Below are 23,222 nucleotides of genomic sequence, written 5' to 3'. Positions count from 1 at the left end.
TATATATACACACATATACATAAATATATATAAAAACGACATGATTTGACAATAAACAATAATTTTTGTCCCTCAAAACACAATATTAAACATACAATACTTACTTGATAATAAACGTCTTTAATAAATTTTTTTAAGGAACTTATAAAATCCAAAAACTCCGTGTTCTAAGATTTTCACAACCTCATTCAATTTTGATCATATTAATTATAAAATTTGTTAGTTCTGACGTTTTACAACCTCTAGGTTTTTTTTTTACCTTAAAAAATTATTTTTAAAATAAAATCTAATATTTTATAAATTCTATAAATAATTTATAAATATAGGATTAATTACACTTAGATCCTCTCTGAAAAAACGGAATTACACTTTCCCCCAAAGTTTTTTCAAAATCACTTACACCCCCTACAAAAATTTACCATTTGCACTTAACCTAGCATTTTTTTTATGGCTTGGACGAAAAAATACTAATGTTAGCAAAAAAGATTAAATAAAATTTTAAGTTTGCTCATTATTTAATATTTTTTATGTAATAATTTTGTACTTATAAGAAAAAAAATATGATAATGTTAACCTCACTCCATATATATATATATATTATATTTTTGTTTTCTTATAAATAAAAAAAATATATGATAATATTAAATGGGGAGTAAAATTAAAAAAATATATGTATTTTTTTTATTGATGACAGTATTTTTAGTTTAAATGCTAACTGAAGGAGATTACAAATAATGAAGAATTTTTGGAGGGAGCGTAAGTATAATTTTAACTTTTTAAAAAAAATATAATTATATATTTTTTTAAAAAAATAAATATAATTAATCTTAAAATATACGAACTTATAAGATATTTAAGATATGGTTTGCCAAACAAATATTTTAGGCACGTGGACACGGCGAAAAGTGAACTCCAAGCCCAAAAAGTTTGAATTTGTAAATTTCCAGGCCCGAAAAGCACCAAAGCCCATCACCCAAGGAAGCAGTAGAAGCCCAATACTATCACGAGGGATTAAAGCTCCAAACCATATATAACTCGCACGCAATCTCTAGGGTTTTTGCTGAGCGCCTTTCGTTGCAACGAAGTACAACAGTTTCCTACTTCTGTCCTCCATTGCTCAGCAGCTCCGCCACCATGGCCGTCGGGTAGATTCTCTCTCTATCCTACGAAGCTCAGTGGCTCCGCCACGATGGAATATACATGACTGCGTTTTGATAGAAATTGTTTTTTTAAAATTTTTTAAAAGATTTGAATGTTTGATTGGTGCTTTTTCCTTATTTGCCGCAGGAAGAACAAGAGGATTTCAAAGGGGAAAAAGGGAGGCAAGAAGAAAGCGTGAGTGCCTTTGTTCAGTAATTTATATGTTATGGGTTTCTTGCTGGAAAATGATTTTGCTAATTTGGTACTGTCTTTTCTTATAGGGCTGACCCGTTTGCAAAGAAGGATTGGTATGATATCAAAGCGCCGTCAGTGTTCAACACCAGGAACGTCGGCAAAACCCTAGTTACTCGTACTCAGGGTACCAAGGTACTATTTTTTGGTTTGGGTATTTATGATTTCGATTTAAGCATATGTTAATTTTACCTTTTGTCGTCTCTACAATTTCGGTTTGTATTATGTATTTATGTCTGAAAGTTTTAGATCTTGTAAGCTGGTTGCATTGTCTTTTTCGACTAGTAAGAGTCGGTTCTGGTTTCACTTCATCTCGACTAATTATTTTCTGGTTACACACTTGTTGTTTCTTATGTGAATCTCGCCTTGCTTGCCAATCCCTTGGTAATAGTCCTGCTCTGTTTTGCATTCTAGGAGATGACGATGATTTTGTTAAAATCACTTCAGGACTTAAAAGACATAATTTGAAGGCAAATATACCATAAACATATTTGTTTCCTTGTATTTCCTGCGCTTCACCAGAATCCTTTTAAAATGAGAATCTCTTTAGACAAAAGGTGTGGGCCTATTTTGACACTGAAACTCAATAGCCAAATGGATTCTTAAGGTTATGTATAAAGGAACTTAAAGATTACAGCCTCTAACACTCCTGTGGCACTGCTCATTACTCCTGTTTCAGTGGCATAATGATCTTCGTCAAAGGATGGACCAATGATGAAAGATTTTTGCTTTATGGTTAAGATGGTGTAAAAGGCTAATATTTTTGGTATTCTGTTCCATCCTGCATTATTATTGCAACCAATGGAAGCATGAAGACCAACAAGGGATTAGCTTAAGAAAAAAGTACTCCGATAGGAATATGAAATCTGCACTTATTTGATGGTTCTTTGTGGGAATATCTAGCTAGAAAGTATAAGGCATAAGTTCATGCTAATTCAATTGGTTGTTTCAGCAGGATAATCAACTGGGATGAATTTGAAGTTCTCTACATGTACTCAATGGTCCTTTGTGTGAATATGTGTAATTAAAAGTGTATTATTAGCTCACAACCAGTATAAGTGGTTGTTTGACCAGTATCATCATTCTCCTTTGAAGGAATATCTAAACAATTTTTTCTGTATCAGATTGCTTCAGAAGGACTCAAGCATCGTGTGTTCGAGGTGTCTTTGGCTGATCTTCAAGGTGATGAGGACCACGCCTTCAGAAAGATCCGGTTGAGAGCTGAGGATGTTCAGGGAAAGAATGTTCTCACAAACTTTTGGGTATGAAGAGCTGAAGCATTTTGTTTTATGTGCTTGATTGTTTTATAGTATTTGGCCTTTACTTTTGAGAATTGCAGGGCATGGACTTCACCACTGATAAATTGAGATCACTTGTCAGAAAATGGCAATCACTGATTGAGGCTCATGTAGATGTCAAGACAACTGACAACTATACTTTGAGGATGTTCTGCATTGCATTCACCAAGAAGCGGGTAAACCAGCAGAAGAGGACATGTTATGCACAGTCAAGCCAGATTCGTCAAGTAAATATCAATTTTTTTCCTTATAGAAGTTAAAATACTGATGAAATGTAGATTGTCTCTGCCTCTCTGGTATTCATTTTTCTTTCCGCTTTGGTTAGATCCGGAGAAAGATGCGGGAGATCATGGTTAACCAAGCACAATCCTGTGATCTCAAGGATTTGGTTCAGAAATTCATCCCTGAGTCAATTGGAAAAGAGATTGAGAAGGCTACATCAAGCATCTACCCTCTGCAGAATGTTTTTATCAGGAAGGTTAAGATCTTGAAGGCTCCCAAATTCGATCTGGGCAAGTTGATGGAGGCAAGTTCCTGTTATTTCTTTTTCCTGTATCAGTTCTAATTACAGCTATTACCATCTTTTCTGCTAATTCTGTAGTATTAGTTTCTGTTGCTTATGGTTCCTTTAGTTTGAAGTGATGCATTCCCATATACTATTGTAGTTTGATCACTTTGTCTTTCTGTGGAGCTTAGTATCGAACTGTCACTTTAATTTAATATGTTCATGGTCGTTGTAGGTTCATGGTGATTACAGTGAAGATGTTGGTGTGAAGTTGGACAGGCCAGCCGAAGAGCCAGCAGCCGAGGCAACTGAAGTTGTTGGGGCCTAGATGGATGGATACATGTTAAAATTCTATCATATCTTCTCTTTTTCTCCGGTCTGTTTGTTTAGTCTTATTACCTTGAAAGAGACAGAGACAGGAATGCAATATGTAGTTGATTTTGGAGCCATTTAGGAAGAGATTTTGTTTTTAAGAGAAGTTGAAAATGGCCTTTCTAGAGAACCATTGAACATGGCTTTCTTATTACATTTTACATTGGTTTTGAAGTTCCTTCGAGATCTTACCTGCAATACTGTTTAGTTGCAGATTTTTCCTGAAATAATGTTCATCTACCATGTTGGCCGTTTGGAACTCAATACCCAGACCATGAGACCATATGCATATTTTCTTTGTGTTTCCTCTACATTTTGATTGGGATTTCATATACTGTGCAAGTATTTAAATCCCCTAAATATAAAATGCCCTTTAGAAGGGTATTTTTTGTCTTTCTAGTCTTAAAAGTGCAAACCAATCGGCTGTTCCATTTTAATTTTTAGGGCTCTTTGCACCCCTCGTTAATCTTTCTATATTATCAGGTGTAAGATTTATCTCTCTACAAATATTTCGACAAAAATGCTCTTATATTATTTATGTGTATATATTTCTATTGTCAAGGTTCTTTTTTATTTTTTAACTTAACATTTCCATCTTAAAATTGATTAAAATTTTCCAAATTGAAGTACATATGTTTATTTATAATGAAATAAAATATAATTAGTAAGTTAAGGTGGTGTTTACCTCGATATGAGTTATTTGGGCTTAATTATAGATTATTAATAATTGTGGGATAAAAAAAATTGAAATTAATTATATATATTTTGTTGGTCAAATTGCATATTATCCTCTTGTTTTCAAAATGTAGTTAAAAATTTTATGTATTTCAAAAATTCTATGTTTTCTTTTAAATATAGGACACTTATTCCTTACCGTTAATTAGAGTTAATGATGTTAATTTTTTTTGTCAAAAGATCGTTATGCCGTAATGACTCCTGACTTTTTTTTTACTGCATAATAATCATAGTATTTAATCAATTCATCTCAACGTCTAAATTTTAATTATTAAGGGTCAAGATTTAATCAATTTTAATATATATATATTATATATAATACAAAATATAAAATATAAAATATTATTCATAAAAAATAAAAAATAATAAAATTAATCCCCTGCCCCCTCCCCCTCTACCCGCAACCCAACCCAATCCCATCTTGTCTCCCGCCATCGAGCCCCCAACCCAGGCAACCATGATGTTGTCAGGAAAAATCTAGCATTTGGTGACAACGATCATCCATGGACGACTGCGGCTCGGCGGCCGCCAATGGAGCTTTAGGGAGTTATTTAATTTTTTATTATTAAAAAAATATATATATTAATATAATATTATTACGTCTAATCGTATTTTGAAATCATGACTAAACAAAAAAAAAAATTGCCAAAATAGCAATTTCTGCCCAAGTCGTGAGTAGTAGTAATAGCGACTTGGCTTTTTTTTATTTTTTTTTTTCGTTTAAATAATGTTGTATAATTTAATTATATATTTTTAATTTACAATGTGAACAATATATTTAATTTAATTATATATAATTTGTTAATGTTATATAATTAATAATATATTAAAATCTAAATATTAAAAAATTAAAATTGTATTAATTTAAAAAATTACAATTAAATGTATAAATGTAAAAGTGTATATTTTTGTACATGTCGAGTGACCCAAATAAAAGAACATCGTATGAATGATGGTAGGTGTACTTTACATCATTCTAAAATTGGAGTTATGGCTTCTTTATATGTGATTGTTAAAGTTGAAACTCAAAAAGACAAGCCCAGAAAGCCACCGAGACATCTCCCTTCCATTATCTGAGCTTTGATTATGCATGTCTTAAAAGCTTTAGAATCATGTTATTAGCATAACTTAAAGACAAGCCACAGGAACAACATAGGAATAGAACATCATATTTCTGAGGTGAAACAATAAAGCACAATTCCCATCCTTCATTCGGGCTAACAGAAAGGAAACTCTGCATAGTCAACAGGAAGCGAAAAACGAAAATGCAAGAAGTAGATTGTTGGAATTAGATCAAATCTAATCCTCACACATCCTAGACCAAGGAAATCAGTTTTATCCGACTAATTAAAGAGACAATCCTACCGACATCATACAAGAACTGTACTTGCCAGTCAAAGCCAAATTGCAGTTGTAAGAAAAAACTACAAACCGTTTTCATTTCTACTTGTTGATTGCCTAAAACATCCACAACGAGGAGCCTTCCTGCGTCGCCCACTGTTCTTCCTTCCGTTCTCAACAAAGTCTCTCATGATAATGGTTTTGCTCTTGAAGAACTTGTTTCTCCCTTTGTTTTTCTTCTCGTCCTCCAGTTTTAACAGGACGTACTGAATTTTCTGAACCTCTAGTTGCAACCTGCCTATCCTTTCCGACCCTTTTTCAGCCTGTTCCATGACTTTCCGTCTCCATGTTTTCACGGTCTCTCTCAGCCGGGGTGATGCCATTTCATCTGGAGGACACTCTTCTATGTTTTTCACTAGTTGACCGTTCAAATCCACTAGATGTATGAGAGTATCCTCAGCTTCAATCAACTGTTCATGAACTGTTTCAAGATCAACATTCTTGGCCTTTCTACTCTTTTTGTTAGTCTCCAGTTTCTTTCTTAATGTTCGCACTGTTGTCTGAAGAATTTCCAGTTTCTGGGCATCAGCAGCAAGTCCATCCAGGATCTTTCTGTCATTCACTTCTTTAATTGGCTCGGTGGTTCTCGTTGATAACTCCAACTTATCTACACCCAACTCTTTCTCCACATCTGAATCAGTAGGAGGGCAAGACTTCCCTTTTACATTTTCAAATTGATTGTAAACTTTATCCTTTTCCATCACTTTGTATGACATCCTAAGTGACTCGCCAATTGTCTGATCTCTGTTTCCGTCCTCAGCAGCTTCCCACAGCTCAAGCATCTGATCGTCGGCCGCAACGTCACCTCTAGTTCGCACTCCACGTCGTGAGCTATCAGACACTTCATCAAGAGGAATATCCTTCATTAGCATCCCATTCCTGACTTCAGAAGCTTTGGTTTTCATTTTCTGCAACTTGGGAGAATCATTGAGCTCATTTCCATAACCTTCGTTCCTGCTATACTTGTGCTTGTCTCTATGAAGGCTACGGCGGGGTTTTAACTGGTCATTCTCACTTGTAACCTGTTCTTGTGTGTCATTGGAATTTGATCTTCTCGGCAAAACAGGTTTATTCATTTCTTCCATCAACTTTCCAACTGCCTGAACTCTCATCCGCAGGTTCTGCAGGCTGAGAAGAGATTGATCTTCCAGAAGTATTTGAGAAGTACCTTGACTGGGATGAGTATCAACTTCCAAGAACTGCAAGGTGCAGAAATTTATGTCAGTGAATGCATTTGCAAGAAAACTTTGCTGGAAACTTTTTTTACATCATTTCCAAAATATTATGATATGTATTTATAAATATGTAATATCACTACGCAAATAAATCCCATTACACTAGGCAGGTACGATAATGTGTATGAAACACTACTTCAGTTAGAAGTCGCAGGGAAATTCAAAGAAGTATCTTCAATAAAATGCCGAGAAAATATATAGTATACAGGCATCAATGCTCTTAGCAGGAGCTAGGAGTGTCCCTGTGCCATCCCACTTGTCGCTTGAAATTGTAGCTTTATTGCATAAAATGTCTTTTTTCTAAGGAAACTCGAGATTTTCAAGTCTTCCTCCTGCACATTTCTCGAAGCCAGCAACCCTGCAGCCCAAGTACATATCGCTTGGTACAAGCCCCTAGGTCGATCCTAGGTCCCCTAGGAAGAAATGACACATCTATTTCTTAATGCTGTCAAACAATAATAACACTATTCCATGACCTAACATGTGTCGGCCTCAGGCAGCTACCAAATTTAAGCGCAAAAATCAAATAAAACAGGCTCTAGAAACTTTAGAGATGAAAACTAATCAGCTTCAGACGAAAGAGTATTACCTCTGGCTCTTGATTATGGGCTGCTTTAAGCTTTGTTTGAAGAAGTGCATTATGCTCAAGGAGTGTTATATCATCTCTTAGCGAAGCAACAATGGGAGCATATGCATGTAGTTGGGATTTCAAGTCACTAATTTTGTTCTCCATGAAACAAATTTTCCCTTTCATTAGTTCAATCTCCGATGTTTTTTCAGCATGTTCATTCTCAAGATTCTGACACACGCCAGTAAGCTCCTGCACCTTATTTTTCAACAAAACTTCATGGACAGACGAGACCTGAAGATCAAAACAAAAAGTTGCTGCTTCAGCCTCCCAGAGTTCAAATTCATTGTTCATGTCCTGGAGCTCTGTACTCAGAGTCTGCTCTCTGACTATATTTTCTTCTACTTCTTGACGAAGTAAGCCAAGTTCAGACTCTAAAGTTTTGTTGATTGTATGGAGACTCTTGATTTCCTCCTTTTGAATGGAATTATTTTCAGAAAGCTGGACCATATTCTTTTCAAGATTTTCTCTTATCTGCAGTGACTTTTCAATGTCAATCTTCAGTTCATCCACTGTGCTGCACAGTGTGGAGTTCAACTTTTCAGCTTCTTCAAGCTTCATTTCTGTATCCAAGAGTTTTGCTTCTGTTTGAATTAGACTCTCTTTTCCATTTATTATGTCCTGGTTCATTTGAACATTATGTTCTCTGATCCCTTGCATCTCTACCTCCAAGCTGCGCACAGCATCTTTAAGGGCTAAATTTTCAGCCTTCTGCAACTCCAGCTTCTCTCGCAATACGCTCATTTCCTTTTCAAGGTTACTGTTAACCTCACGCTGTCTGTTCAGATCTTCAAGAAGCAACTTTAGTTCTGAAATTTTCTGTGTCCCAAAGCTCCTCAACACCGCAGATTGGTTATCAGTTGCTAAGAGTTCCAGGAGAGCATCATCATTATGCTGATCTAGCTGGTATTTCTCCTCTTTCAGAACAGAAAACTTCTTCAGCAAATACGTATTGTCCTGATTTGCTTGAGAGTATGCTTCCTGTAATGCATTATAAGCTTTCTGCAAATCAGCTTGTTTAACACAAAGACTCCCCAATTCGGCCTGAAGTACGGCAGCATCTTGATGACCCTCGTTCACATCGGCCTTCAATTGCCTGTTTATCTCTAAGAGTTCATCTTTTTCGTTTTTGACAATAGCTAGCTTTTCAGCCATGAGTTTGGACTCCTCCTCCAAGTAAAGCTTCTGGGACTCGATTTCCATGCCCTTGGACTCCAACTGCTCAAGTAGAGCCAGTAGAACTGAGTTCTCAACTAACAGCTGCTGCTTTTCATCCTCATGTTTAGAGATGGAACATCTCATATCTTCAATACTACCAAGAATATTATGGACAAAAGTTCGCTCGTTTTCGACCTTGTCCTCAGGACCGCAATCCGGACCAGTTTCCAGGGCCCTGAAAATTTGGTATATGCCCAACCTTAGTCTTTCAATCTCATCCAACAGGAGTTCGGCTTCTACCTGCTGCTCAAGACTTTCACTCTCCAGCTCTGATATCAGCTTCTCTGCCAATTTGGATGCCTCAACATGTTTCTGGCACTCAATAATGAGCGAGTAATTTTTTTCTTCCATATCTTTGATGAATTTCTGCAAGATGGATATCTCGAACTGGGCTTTTAGAGCTTTATCAAGTTCCTCTTCAGATTCCTTTTTCTTCCGTCTATTTTCTTCTTGGAGGAGATTAATCTGGTTTTCGAGTCCAGCCAACCTGGTCTCACTTCGGAGCTGGGAACTTGTTCTTTCTTGCTTTTCCACACCTAAGGAAACCTTGAGTTTCTCCACTTGACAGTGCATGACTTCCTTCTCCTTCTCCAGGTCAGCGCACTTATCTTCCAATCCTGTAAATCTTTTCTCCAGGCTTTCCAGTCTTCTCTCCACATTTTCCAACTTAAGAACCAAGTTACCCCTTTCAGTCAAAAGATGAGACCTTTCGTCTTTGAGCAATTCACAGATCTCTCCTAACCCCTTTGATTTTTCCCTCAAGCCTTCAAGCTCAACTTTTGCAGTAGACAGAGAATTCTCTAGAACAGCATTTTTTTCCAGTAAAGTGTGCATATTCTCAGTTATCGCCTGTAACTGGGACAGAAGAGAAGCTTTCTCAGCAACAAGAGCGGCCTTTTCTCCATGGAGAAATTGGCAGGATTCTTGTAATGCCTTCACCTTTTCACATGAGCTCTCCAGTTCACTGTTCAAGTCTGACAGGGAGCTTTCTACATACAATTTTTTACTCAAAAGTTCTTCCATGTTCTCTAGCTTCTTTGACAGAATTGCTCTCTCATTGCTGTCTTCCTCACATATCTGTCGCAGCCTTGAGTTCTCATCTTGCAAGCTCTTCAGTGAAGTTCCAATACATTGTGGGTTCAGACCTGCTGCTTCAACTTGCTCAACCAATGTCTGATAGCTACTGTTCAAGCCTTGAATTTCCTCTTTCAAAGACAGAATTTCCTGCTGAAGGGATATACTTATGATCATGTGGTGTGATACTTCGTTTTCAAGCCTCTCCTTAATCTCCCTCAAGCTAAGGATTTCATTTTGCATTTTCTCCATAGAAATGGCTGAAGACAAGTTTGTTTGACTCAAACTCTGATTTTCATCCCTAACCTGCTGAATTTCTTTTTCCAAGCCATTTTTGCTTATTTCCATGTCTTTTAGCATTAGAAGCATGTTTTGGAGCTCCAGGGCCAGAGCCCTCTGATCTTCTTGTGATTGAGACTGCAAATCTTGCAGAGTCTGGAGAGTGGCTTCAACTTGTGAATAACGCAAGTGCTCCTCTTGCATACAAACCTGAAGTTTCTCCAACTCCTCCTGCTTCTTCGAAAGTTCTTGATCTTTCTTTGCAATCTTCTTTACCAGATTATCCGCCTCAACCCGCAGTGATTGATTAGACATCTCCAACAGATTACACTTCTCTTCAGCAGTCCTGAGTTTTGAAGTTCCAGTCACAACTTCATTATTGAGGCGCTTGATATCATCTTTGGCACTGGATATTTCTTTCTCAAGTTTGGATATTGTTTCCAAGCAGCACTTGTACTGGAGAGCCGAGGCTTCTTTCTCCTCATTCAGATCAGCAAAAGCCTTTTTCAGTTCAGAGACTTCAGTTTCAGCTCTTTCTGCTTGCTTCTTAAGCAGTCTGGCCTCATCTTCCATAACAGAGATGATGTTTTCTAGATCTGATATTTTTCCAAGACACTGCCTGTACTGATGAAGGGACGCTTCCTTTTCAAGCTCTAATCTTGACATTTCATCTTTAAGAATTTGAGCTTGACTTTCTGCTTCATTGGCTCTGTTGTAAAGTCCTATCTTGTCTTCTTGGAGTTGAGAAGCCATAGCCTCCAGATGAGATATCTTTTGCAAATACTCATTGTGTTTGACCAATCCAGCATTCTTCTCAGCCTCCAACTGAATAAGGGCTGCTCTCATAGTCTGGACTTCAATTTCAGCCCTGCTGGCTTTTTCATTGAGCCTCGTTGAATCCTTTTGTGCATTATTCAGCTCTTGCTCTATTTTAGACAGCTTTGCCAGACATTGTTGATACTGGATAAAGACATCTTCCTTTTCAGCTTGCATATCAGCAAGGGCTTTCTTTAAGCCTTGAGCTTCACTCTCAGCTTTCCCTGCTCTTTCAGTCTCCTGAAGAATCTTCTCTTTAAGATTCTGATATTGAAGTGCCAATTGCTGCAGTTCATCATGAAACCTTTCTTCTCTATCCCTTTCCTGTTCTGGATCCATTCTTTCCCTTCCATTGGTAGATTTTGAACTCTCGGCCGCTGCTTCTTTGCCTCCAAACATCTCATGTAATTGTTTCAAACCCCTCTTTCTCATGCCCCTTTTCGGATCGGACGTTGAAAGCACCCTTGCATTCTCAGGCATATCATCTGCATCGAAGAATGCATGCCCCGGATGTTTTATTTCTGGTGTGTTTGGATCTTCGCCCGAAGATCTCGAAGGTGAATCTTCAACAAGTTCAAAAGGTACTTGGTCAGGAAATGCCTGTGCTATGGTTCGATGTGCATGGCGGAGTTCCCCCGTTGCATGATTATATCTCTCAGCTAATGCACGATAAGCCCGGTAGAACTCCTCCACCAATTTCATCAATTCAGGCCGTTTCTTGTAGTACATCTCAGCCCTTCTTGCAAACGAATCGGCATCTTCTTCAATGAGCTTGATCATGGATTTGACTTTGCCATCCATATCTGTTAAAACATTATCCATATTAAATTGGTGCCATGATTGCAAACTAAAGAAAAGATCTAGTCTTATGCTATCTTAGAAGTGTCAATCCAGGAATTGCAATAAGAATGTGCTGAAGACCTCTGCCAACATGATAAGAATATCTTGATCGTATACTGAACATTTAGCATGCAATATAGTTAAGTACAACCTACCAGTGGTATCATTAATAAGAGAGCATATGAAAATATGCTATGATTTACATAGTCTTCGCAAACTAATTAACAAGGAGCAATATCCTAGTTGAACCTAAACAACTTCACATAAAAAAGAAAGCATACTAACAAAAGATCCTAATGGGACCAGGTGACTAGTTCGAACGTCCACAGAAGTTTCAAGCACTGCACTGCTACAGAGTGTACAGTCCTATTAGGTTGGATGTCGGCGGTAAGCAGGAGTTTCTGATTTTTGGGTTTCTATACTTATCCAGCACAATAACGTCAATCATAGTGATTAAGCAACAAGCATTTAGCAAACAGAACACATCAAATGAACAGAGTGCATAAACAGCAATGACAAACCACAAGAAAATTGAATTCTCATTTGTGTTATAGTCATTGTGTTTAGTATGAGCATAAATTTCACTTGCACAACCTGAACCATAAATCTATTGATACATGCGTGCGATAGCAAAAGAACCAAAGATAATCACAATCATCAAATTCTGTCATCTCAAGAAGTTGATTATAAGATAAATAAATGGAGGCTGGAGTGACGAAGAGAAGTATCCACCTGTAAGATTGTCTTGGAGCCATTTTGAGTTTTTTGGGGTATTGTGGCTATCCCACCACCAAGAATACAGGCGTCTAGATTCAGAATGTAATAAGGTCGCCATAACTCCAGCAAAGAACAGAAAAGCAACTCGCTTAGATCTTGGAAAAACTAGCCCTTTATTCCAGTGATGGAACGACAGGTCGTGGATCCAGGCCAGTATGGAAACACACACCTGGACCGAAAGGAACAAGATGCAACAAAAATTAATCAAAATTTTCCCAGATTTGTAAGTTCTTTAGTAACTTAACCATACTCAAACTTGAAAAACATCAGATTTCGGTCAAAGCACGAAATATGACGACCACAGATCAGTTTAGTTAATACTTTATATAAATCTTAGTGTAGCTTTACCTGAAAAACTTTTGCAGTAGATTTACAAAGTAGAATTCTTTGTAAAGCGCCAAAAGGGAAATGAAATGAGAAAAATAACCTTATTATGATATCGAGGATATGAAACAAACTCATCAGAAAACAATCAGCAAACTAAGAAAGATTTTTCAACGAGTCCCATTAATATGATGTCCATGTCAAAGAAAGATACTATAATTCATTGAACAAGACCAGATTTTTATGGCAAAGACAGGCAGTAAATCATGAACTTATGCAGATAAAAATAGTTCAACATTCTAAATTAATGAAATCTGGTGTCACAAAAAAGCCATTGTGAATTAAACACAAGAGCAAAGCACACAAAAAGGATCCCAATCCAACAAAAAAAAAATCAAAATAGAAGATTGGTTTCTACAGGAATAGGCCTCACCAGAACTGCAAAAAAACTGAATCTTCAGTCAGAACTCAAGTCAAAAACCCTATAAATGAACAAAAAGATCAGGTCAGACAACTGAAAAGCAACAAGAATCACACAAGCCCACATTCTCATAAACATCAAATACTTCCACCAAATTCAAGAACATCATCACATTAAAGCAAATGGGCATTCCAGAAACTTCGAAAGATTGAATCTTTGCAAATGGGTCCTTCACAAAACTTCTAACACATTGAATCTTTGCACTCCATGACAAGAACAAAAAATGGACATCTACATCAACCCATCATTAAGACTTACAAATCAAAAGCAAAAATACAGAATCTTGATCAGCAGCCGTCGTTCTGAAAACCACCCCAGCTGCTAAAATTTCACTTTCACCCCATTTTCGTTCTCCTCTCACCTACTCTCACAAATGTGCTCCAACTTTCTTCTCTCTCCTCTCTCTCCTCACTTTCTCTCTCTTTAATGGGTCATCTGCATTTTCTTCTCGGGCTATGGATTTTGGTTGGTACAGGACAGTGTCTCAGAATGACAAACTGTAAAAGTAAGCTTTATCTTCAGACCTCCTCACTATACGAATACATACATGTATGTATGTATGTATGCATATTCAAGAATTTACAACGTTGCCGGTGCGTACAAATGTGAAAGAGGCTTATAAATGTGTATATAAACTTTATTACTTCCTCTGATTGCGATTCTGATAACGGAACATTTTTTCCGTGAGGATTTTCATATCCTTTGCCCTTCAAAATTTCTTGTAAGATAAAGATTGACTGATCCAACTAATCATTTTCATATTAATACATAATAGATTCATATTAATAATTAAAAAATTATATTATACTGACATGATATAATTTACACCCCTTTTTAAAATTTTAAATTCTCTACACATATTTTTTTCTTTTAAATTCTCATCGGACATAAAAAATATTTGTGTGGTTATAATTGTTTGGATAAATTTTTCAAAATATTTTATAAAATGTTTATTAATTCTTAAAAATATCTTAAAAGAATGCTTTTAAATAAATTTAGTTAAACAACATCTTAAGCGTGATTGAGGAAACTAAGAAAAATGGTCCATTTGTTGACATAACATAAACAAAATAGCATTTTCAGGGAAAAAAAAATCCCTAAAAGAATTTCTAGAAATTGGAATTTTTATTGTACATAATACTACAAAAAAAGGTAAAATTGCATCAAACTATGTACAAATTAATCTTGTTCATTTAATTAAATAAATTCCTAAACTTTTAAAATTCTTCCATGGAACATGTGATTTAGAATGTCTACTAAAAATTCAACCAATTTTTTAATATATTTTGCAGCCCCATAAATGACTTCATTTATTAGACCTACAATTTAGTGGGGCAATTGTAGAATTGTCCATCAAATATTATTAATTTATAAAAAATAAATTGTGATTTAGGGATGAATTATTTTACGTGTGATTTCTATCATTGGACCTAGACCTACTACCTATGTGCCAACTCGTATGAGAAAAATAATAAAGACTTCAACTTTTTGTTCCATTTAATATATATTTTCACATATATAAAAATTATGTTATCTATTTTATTTTTTAAAAAAATATTATACATATAATGTGTATATATTAAATAAACTAAAAGGTATAATAAGATCTGAAATATTGAATTCAATCCAAAAACATAGGTTACATACATAGACCTCTAGATGAATTTTGAGGTTTTGAATTTTTTAAATAATAAACTATGTCACTAATACTTGATTCGATGAAAATTGGGCTTGAATCGCTTGGCTAACAAAAGTATTGGTGGGGTTATAGTGATCAAGTTGAACAATATTTTGACAGACTGTGGTGAAAAAAATCTTTCTGATGATGTAGACTCGTCGGGTTTGTATCATGGTAGGGGGGATGTCCTATTTGATCTAACGGAAAATGACCTGATTCATTAGCTTGTTAGTGGAGCTACGAAGATCAAGTTTGACAATGTCTCAATAAATTTTAATAAAAAGTTAGACTTTGTTGATTAAAATGGCGGCTACGAGTTTAATGGGATCTAATCAGGAAGGTTCCCAAAAACGCAAAAATACCCTCACAGGATTTCAAATGCCTAAACAGGACATAGATAGGCGCACTTAGTTTGAGTTCAACGCATCCAATTCGATCTTACCTGGTGATTCATAATCACCATCGTCAATCACTCAACATTTGGGGGATGGAGATTCCGGTTGAGAAAATATTCTTCACTTTTTTCCCTCGATTTCACACACGAACTAACTATAAATTAATTTAAGTATCGGAGAGTTTTAGCTAAACATTTTCAAATAAATCTAACATCTACTCTATTTTTTCTCAGGTCCCAACACTTATCCGGATTGAACTATCCGTGTGGTCACTACAAATATAAACACGGATCAAAATTCATCTCAATCCATCCTTTTTAATTAGAAAGGGAAAAAAAAAACAGAGAGATAAATAATTTTTTTTATGGTGTTATGATGGATAATAATTGAAAACATTTTGAGATATGGAGGATGGATTGATAGAAAAAAGTGTGTGGGCATTTGCCAAACTTTTTACCAATTGGTACCAAAATTATATCACGAATTGTACAAAGATTCCTCTCAATAATTTGGAACTAGAAATTGAATAAGGTTGAACTGATGAAAAGGTTGTGGGACTTACACATATTCATCAAAATTTGACTTTTTCTACCAAAATAGTTTCAATGATATGGAAATTTTGACTTTTTGCCTCTCATCAAAGTGTATGTGCTTTTCTTTCTTCTTCTTTCCTTTTTTTTTTTTTCCTTTCCATAATTGATCATGTAATTATTTGAATTTTAATATATGCACGAATGAATTTTCAACAATATCCAAAAAATAAAAAAAAAAGCTTCTTTTAATAGGAATCGTATTCATGATTTCGAAATATTTATAAATTAGTAGTTTAAAGGAAAAAAGAAAAAAGCCAAAATGTACGTTTTAAGGGAACAAAATATTAGCGACGAAAAATAAAGAATGTTGTTAATATTATCGTAATTATATATATTAAATGGAAAAAAATTTAATTTGGTCACAATAGCTTTATAGTTTATGATGGTGATAATTAATTGTATAAATGTTTGTCACCAAGCACAATTAGTAAATAAAAGTTTTGTATATGAAGTTGTCCATACATTCGGAAAAATATGATTTTTTATTATGGTTAATTACTATGATTAAAAATAAAAAAAATATGGGGCATACTAATTCACCACGGCTAAGCAATAACTATTAGCTGATATTTCTGCAAGCGAAGCCAAAATATTTGCTCCAACTAAAAATTATGGCAAATATTTCGATCACGGATAAAGCTGTAGTGGATGTTAATTAATTATAATCAAAATTTGAGTTTTTATATTGATTTTTTCTGACGGCGATATATATTATCGATTTACTATAATTTTTTATTATAATATTATATCTGGATTGTTACTAAAATGCCCTGTATCACTAATAACCAAATAACAACGGACATGAAGTTATTGTTGTTAATATTTTTTTGAAAATTATATTATAGAAAAATCGAGTTATTGTCATTTAATTAATATTTTTAATGATAATTTTAAAATTTATCGTTTGATATTTTCTTGTTAATGTTATCTTTTCCTATAGTGTCCCTTTTTTTTTTGGGTGATTTATATCTCCAACTAACTAAGGTTGACATTATTTTTTTTTCTTTGCCAAATTCGATGGTAGTCCCTCATCTCTTCTTTTTATTTCATTTTAGTCCTTCAACTTTAAATATATTTTAATAGTCCCTTATTTTTTCTAAATATATCCCGTTAAAGTTCTTGACAGTTAGATTTAACAAAATCTAAATTACAACTGATGGAATATTCCATTGAAAAGGTATAAAATTGTAAAATGCCAAATTCCTATATTATTCTTCCATTAAATATTTACTTAATATATTATAATCTTATTACATGATAAAAAAATACAGAAAATTTCAAAAATCACAAGACCAGGTATAAAATAATGTCATTCCAATTCTCCATAAAATGAATTATAAAATCACTTACAGATATATAAATTTTCAAGTGTCATTATAATGGTATCACATAACGTATTATAGTTTATTTTGCATTAAAAAGCAACATCAATTTGTCACTAATAATGACAAAAATCTTTATATATTTAACATTACGTACTCTTCCTAGCTTTGGTGGTCTTTCTTTTTCTTTTCACAAGTTCTTGTCCCGTAACACTTTACAAGAATTTTTATATAACACATCGTTTACCCTATTTAACGAAATCGGTACTAATTGAAAGCCCATCGACACTAATGGTAGTTTTTACTGAGCCCATCCTACTATTATAATTTGTAGAGTTGAAACCACCTAAAATAAATTCAGACATAAGTACGTAAACTAAAGATTACTAACATATGCAGCGATGCGTAAAAATTGAAAACTTATAGATTCTTGTGTCGGCTCACCTATCTCTTAGGAATTTGGCATTTTCCACTTTCACCCCTTTTCAATGAAATATTCCATCTTTTTATATTTTAAATTCCGTTAAATCTAATGATCAAAAACCTTAATTTGAATACAATTAAAGTGTATTTATGAGACGAGGGACTGAACTCAGACAAAAATAAGAGATGGGGACTAATGAGATTTGGGCTTTTTTTTTTTTTGTGTGTGTGTGTGTGTTGGGGGTGGGGGTGGGGGTTGTTGGGGGGGGGGGGAGGGGGTTATAATTCTTGTTAAGGTGTGGTGATCATACATCAAACTCATCTCCACATCAAAAAGACTTAATATTCAACATTGTGCACATGGAAGATGCAGTCTGGTTTTGGTAAAGAATTTATTGTATTAGGGGTCCACTAAGCATGTGGATGTCTCTCCATCCCTTCATCTCATTATTTCATCACCTTAATTTGATTCCTTTAAGTACATACTCTTTTAAAACCACATCTTCAAATGGATCTTAATGCAATCATCATACTCATCACTATTTTCACACACACACACACACATATACATATATATGAACCCTAGGCCACAATTAGGAGATATGGAAAGAAATCGAGAAAAATATAATTTTAGTTCGGTAATTATACGATGGATAGCATTTTTAGTTACCCCTAATTTGAAAATTTCCAATTAAGAATTGTAATTGAAAAAAATGGTACATTTAATTCAAATTTTGTCCAAAAAATTAAAATTGGCTGAAAATTATCACATAGGTGGTGGCATTTAGTTAATTTGGCGGGGGTTTAATTTTTTTAGGCTACTTTTACTAACGTGATATTAGGAATGTAAGTAAAAAATAAATAAATAAATAATTTTAATCCTATAACTATTGGGGTGGCATGTTTAGTTTAAATGTTATTAGGATTAAAGTGCCACATCAACAAAATTGCCAAAAAAGTTAAATCCACAGATTAAAGGAGAATAACATTTTGGTCTATTTGTTATAGGGTGGTGGCATTTTCAGTCCTATCTGATCTAAAACTTGCAATTGATGGCTGCAACTGAAAAAAATAGTACATTTAATCCAAAAACTCGCCAAAAAAATCTATAATTGGTCGAGAACTATCACATGAGTGGTGGCATTAAGTTAATTTGGCTGGGGGTTTAATTTTTCCGTCCACTGTTGCTTACGTGACATGAGGAACGTAATACCAAAATTGTCGAAAATTAAAATCCCCAAATTAAAAGGGTCATAAAAGCATGTGTTAACTTCCGACAAAATTAGCATGTTTCAAAGATATTTAGACTAAATGTGCTAACTCTTTTAATTATAGTTTCCAATTGTACATTCAGAACCGGAGAGAACTAATACTCTACCCCTACACTTATAAAACTAAAATTATGTTTTTTTCTCTTAAAAAATTATAAATTAGTCTCTTCATTCCAAATAAAAGCTCTACTTTTTTTTTTAAATGAAATTACATTCTCTAAAGAAGATTTTTTTTTTTTTGAAAAGTCACGATCACTACTTTAAATATACTAGTGTAAAGTTATATAAAACTTCTTTTTATTATTATTATTAACTTTCATGTAAGACTTTTTGTGTCGAACGGAAAGGGATATTTCATATTAGGATAACAGACAAGTATATAAAAGTAAAATAACTGTATACAATTACTATGGCTACATCCAAATATTTTGTTAGGATTATTACGAGACATATGAATAAATATTTCAAAAAAATATTTACATGTAAGATACATAAAATTTACATAATTCTGAATTATACATACACTTTTACGTTACTTGGTTAATCAATCCAACAATCTAATTATAAAATTTCTCGACGTAGAATAATAAATTAACAATTTAAAACCAAGTGTTGTGTAATATATATATATATATATATTGAGTTGAAGCTTAATTATGCGAAATTTTCGGGTACATGAAGCATTAATTTCTTGATGATCAATGTATATATATATAATGAGTCGATCAATTCAAAATAATTAATATTGGACTTTAGGGGTAGAAAAGCATAAGGTAATCATAATAATTAATAATTAATTAAAAGAAGGATGTCCTAAAAAAGTTATAATGATTTATGGAATTGAGCTCACGAGACACCATCATTTCAATTGTGTCACTTTTTCACAAAGTTTCTACTTTTGTTACTAATTAGGGTTTCTATATTGTCCTGCACCAAATATGTTCCTCCCATATATATATATATGTACGGGCTAATTATAATTATTTAATACTTAAATCAAATAAATGGGTACGAGGATATTCAATAAATTAATACAGTCAAATTAGGGTATAGTCACATCAAGACGACATGAAATGAGCTCTATTTATCGAGGACAATCTTATTGACGAGGATATTATCGAGTCAAGTTTGAATTGATTCGGCTCTTGACACTACAAGAAAATTATTTAATAGTAACGAAAAAATAGCGTCGAGCTAATTAGTGAGTAAAATTCTCGTTGTTGCTCTACATTAATTAATATAAAAAAATCTAGTGACTAATGAATTTAGTGACGAAAATTTACTTGCTAGCAAATTTAGCAATAAATTATTTGAATACATATTAAATCATACAGATTAGCAACGAAAATTTCACTTGTGAATTAACTCGATGCTAATTTTAGCATCAAAATTTTTCTTAGACATTGAGTCATTTTCTTGTAGTTTGAAAAAATGTACGAATCTCTAAAGTGCTTGATAATCTTGGGGGCTTTTTGGTTATTTTGATTGTGAATATGTCATCCCGACATCATTAAGAATTAACACGTACGTCAAGCACGTGACGGATCCAATTAGCAATAAATTATTTTACTATTGATCAAGGTAGTTAATATTTTTTTTTCTTTGTAAATAATTTATTATTGTCACAATAATGAAATTAGAATTGGAGGATCATACAATTAGCCCAACGATCTTATAATTGCAAGATCATTTGCATTTTTTGCCTCTATTGAGATCTATAGATAAAATGAACCATGTATGTTCAATCAGCAATGGATGGAGAAGTGGCAAAATTATATTTTTATTACTATAAAATAGGGGCTTAATGTATTTAATTTTTTTAAATGGTCCCAAATGAAAAAATTCAACACATTTAATTTTTTGTTTTACGAAATTTTTAAATTGATCCCAGAATTAAGAAAAGCCCGATACATTTCAGTCTTTGCTTTCCGGAATTTATGAGACTAAATGTGTCCATTTTTTTTAATTTTCAGATTATTTGAAAATTTTCATAAAGCAGATGACTGAAAGTATTGTACCTCCTACCTTATGGGACTAAAAGTGTAATTTCATCATATAAAAGCTCAAAAAGAATAAATAAATACAAAAAAAAATAATTATACTTTGATCTAATCAAACCAATCACACAACTATAAGATATTTTTCACATAATTGATTATTATTCATTAATTATAAGACAATTTAAATATATTATATTTAACGTGTAATTAATTCAGATATGATCGGATACAACTGGGATAGAATTTGCATTTGTGAAAAAATTTGCATTCTTAAATCCAGCCTTCCCTTATGTTGTACTTCCGAGTGGAAAGGTTGAGATCTTATTTTATAAAGATTACAAAGGTGTTTTGCACATTTGAATTGTGTGTAAAAAATATTTTAAAATTACGAGTGAATATTTTCGTTGGTCGAAAAATTATAAATACCTTGTCAAATGAAATTTAATTATGTAGTCTTTGGACGGTGATATGGAAATTACTATTTTATCCTTGCCCGTTTCTTTGGAAAAAAAAGGGTTTGAAAAAATATTTAAAAAAATTGAGGATGGGTAAGTTAAATAATCCATAGGGCATATTAGTCCATAAAAATATTTTAGAGAATTCTAAAAAATATATTAAATTATAATTCATAATTTAAAAGGATATTTTTGTCAGTTCACCATAAAAATTGAGCTAAACCTAATAGAAACTCTCAAAATAGGCTTGTTGCTAAACAAACGTTAAATATCAAAATAATTCTACAAACAACGACGGGATATTTGTAGTTTCCAAATTTCAGATGAGGTGGCTACAATTTGCCCTTACTTTTAATTTAGGGTAAATTACAAGAGGTTTCCCTAAGATTTGTCATAATTCAAAATAATCCTAATTGTAAAAGAAATTACAAATACCCTATGAAATCAATGGCCTTCTAATAAGTACCCCTACAATAGTCGTCACGAAAAAATATTTATTAGACAATTATTAATTTCAACAAAATATTTATAAATTTTTAAATAATAATAAAATATTTATAATTATAACAAATTTTATAAAAAAGAACCGATTATAATTTTTTTTATTTAATTTAACAGAAACAACTCCCGAGTCCGTCGGCCTTGATAAGGACCAGAGGTTGTACAATGGTGTTGATCTCTCTAGCTGGACTTCACCGGCACATATGGAACTCATCCTCTCTCCAATAATAAATGCATGTATGTTGGGTGTGCAAATTAATTAATTTAGGTAAGGGACAATTTTGTATGGACCCTCCCTTTGTATTCATGGACGTTTTGTTCCTTTATAGTATGTATAGGTCTCTAGCACGTATGGACCATTTGAATAAGATTTAGGAATTTTATATATAATTTGGTTAAATTAAGAGTAATTTAAAAAAATTAAATTAAATTAAATGAAAGCCAAATAATTCAATTTCTTGAACTTTTTCCTATGTTAAAAGATTAGAACTCATTATTAAAAAAAATAATTTTATTAGCTAGCTTCGAATTATATTAGAAAAATAATCATGTCGGGAATAAAAATCATTAATCCTGAAAAATTGTTGGAGTACTGCAATTTGTATTTTGTAATACTTTGTACGCTTTTTTCCCAAGGATAAATTTGTATTTTTTTTCTTTTACAGAAAATTTTAATATAAATAGTTGATGGGGAACGGTATTTTGATTAGTTCACAAAAATCCATCAAGGTAGAACTGATTTTGGACAATTAAATAGGGATGTAAGAACATCCTATCCAACCATGTAACCTTAATGTTTTGCATTTAATTCTTTGTTTCTTATTTTCAGCACATATCTCATGATCTGCCAATTAATTTTTCATCAACAGCAAGACCACCTCTCATCTCATGATGAGAACCATATTCCACGAGTAGGCTAAGGCAGCATAACCATGAGCTCATGGGTTCAAAATCTATCAATATTCGAGTATTAGTCTTTTGTAATAATAGTTGTTGATAGTTAGATATTGATATTCATAAATTTGTATATAATTATTAATAACTCAAATTTTATAAGCAATTGTAATCGTTCACCAAAAATAATAAGGGTTGATTACATTTTGTCATTCGAATTATAACCGTTTTTATATTTTAGCATTTAATTTTTTTTTTTGTATCAACTTACCATCTCAGCTTTACGATATTTTACATTTTGTTATTTATAATTGT

The 23,222-nt window shown here is 33.3% G+C and overlaps 2 protein-coding genes across 3 annotated transcripts; one reads left to right on the top strand and one right to left on the bottom strand.

Annotated features, from left to right (window-relative positions):
- Positions 1-997: 997 nt before the first annotated feature.
- On the top strand, positions 998-3,745 carry LOC105158399 (small ribosomal subunit protein eS1). Its single transcript, XM_011075152.3, has 7 exons — positions 998-1,145; positions 1,288-1,335; positions 1,422-1,527; positions 2,517-2,654; positions 2,732-2,917; positions 3,016-3,216; positions 3,431-3,745. Exons 1-7 carry the CDS (start codon positions 1,135-1,137, stop codon positions 3,521-3,523), a joined length of 783 nt encoding a protein of 260 aa, XP_011073454.1. The 5' UTR covers positions 998-1,134; the 3' UTR covers positions 3,524-3,745.
- Positions 3,746-5,482: 1,737 nt separating this feature from the next.
- LOC105158398 (protein NETWORKED 1A) lies at positions 5,483-14,077 on the bottom strand. Of its 2 annotated transcripts, XM_088878567.1 has the most exons (5): positions 13,634-14,077; positions 13,328-13,376; positions 12,526-12,739; positions 7,528-11,756; positions 5,483-6,902 (listed from the first exon to the last, which is right to left on the bottom strand). In XM_088878567.1, the coding sequence occupies exons 3-5, from the start codon at positions 12,626-12,628 to the stop codon at positions 5,727-5,729; spliced, it is 5,508 nt and encodes a 1,835-aa protein (XP_088734693.1). In that variant the 5' UTR covers positions 12,629-12,739; positions 13,328-13,376; positions 13,634-14,077; the 3' UTR covers positions 5,483-5,726. The 2 variants fall into 2 exon arrangements, with proteins under 2 accessions (XP_088734693.1, XP_088734694.1); XM_088878568.1 differs by lacking the exon at positions 13,328-13,376.
- Positions 14,078-23,222: the final 9,145 nt, after the last annotated feature.

Source organism: Sesamum indicum, linkage group LG3 (assembly GCF_026168435.1).
Source record: "Sesamum indicum cultivar Baizhima isolate 11 linkage group LG3, ASM2616843v1, whole genome shotgun sequence".
NCBI classification, from domain to species: Eukaryota; Viridiplantae; Streptophyta; class Magnoliopsida; order Lamiales; family Pedaliaceae; genus Sesamum; species Sesamum indicum.
The sequence above is the reverse complement of the archived record's forward strand: the minus strand, read 5'-3'. Positions and strand labels throughout refer to the sequence as shown.

Excerpts from the sequence above, each read along its gene's own strand:
- LOC105158399 (XM_011075152.3), top strand. Across the intron at positions 1,528-2,516 it reads CTCGTACTCAGGGTACCAAG|ATTGCTTCAGAAGGACTCAA; the intron begins GTACTATTTTTT and ends TTTCTGTATCAG. Across the intron at positions 3,217-3,430 it reads ATCTGGGCAAGTTGATGGAG|GTTCATGGTGATTACAGTGA; the intron begins GCAAGTTCCTGT and ends TGGTCGTTGTAG.
- LOC105158398 (XM_088878567.1), bottom strand. The coding sequence starts at position 12,628 with ATGGCGACCTTATTACATTCTGAATCTAGACGCCTGTATTCTTGGTGG. Across the intron at positions 11,757-12,525 it reads GCTCCAAGACAATCTTACAG|ATATGGATGGCAAAGTCAAA; the intron begins GTGGATACTTCT and ends ATGTTTTAACAG. Across the intron at positions 6,903-7,527 it reads CCCATAATCAAGAGCCAGAG|TTCTTGGAAGTTGATACTCA; the intron begins GTAATACTCTTT and ends TGCACCTTGCAG.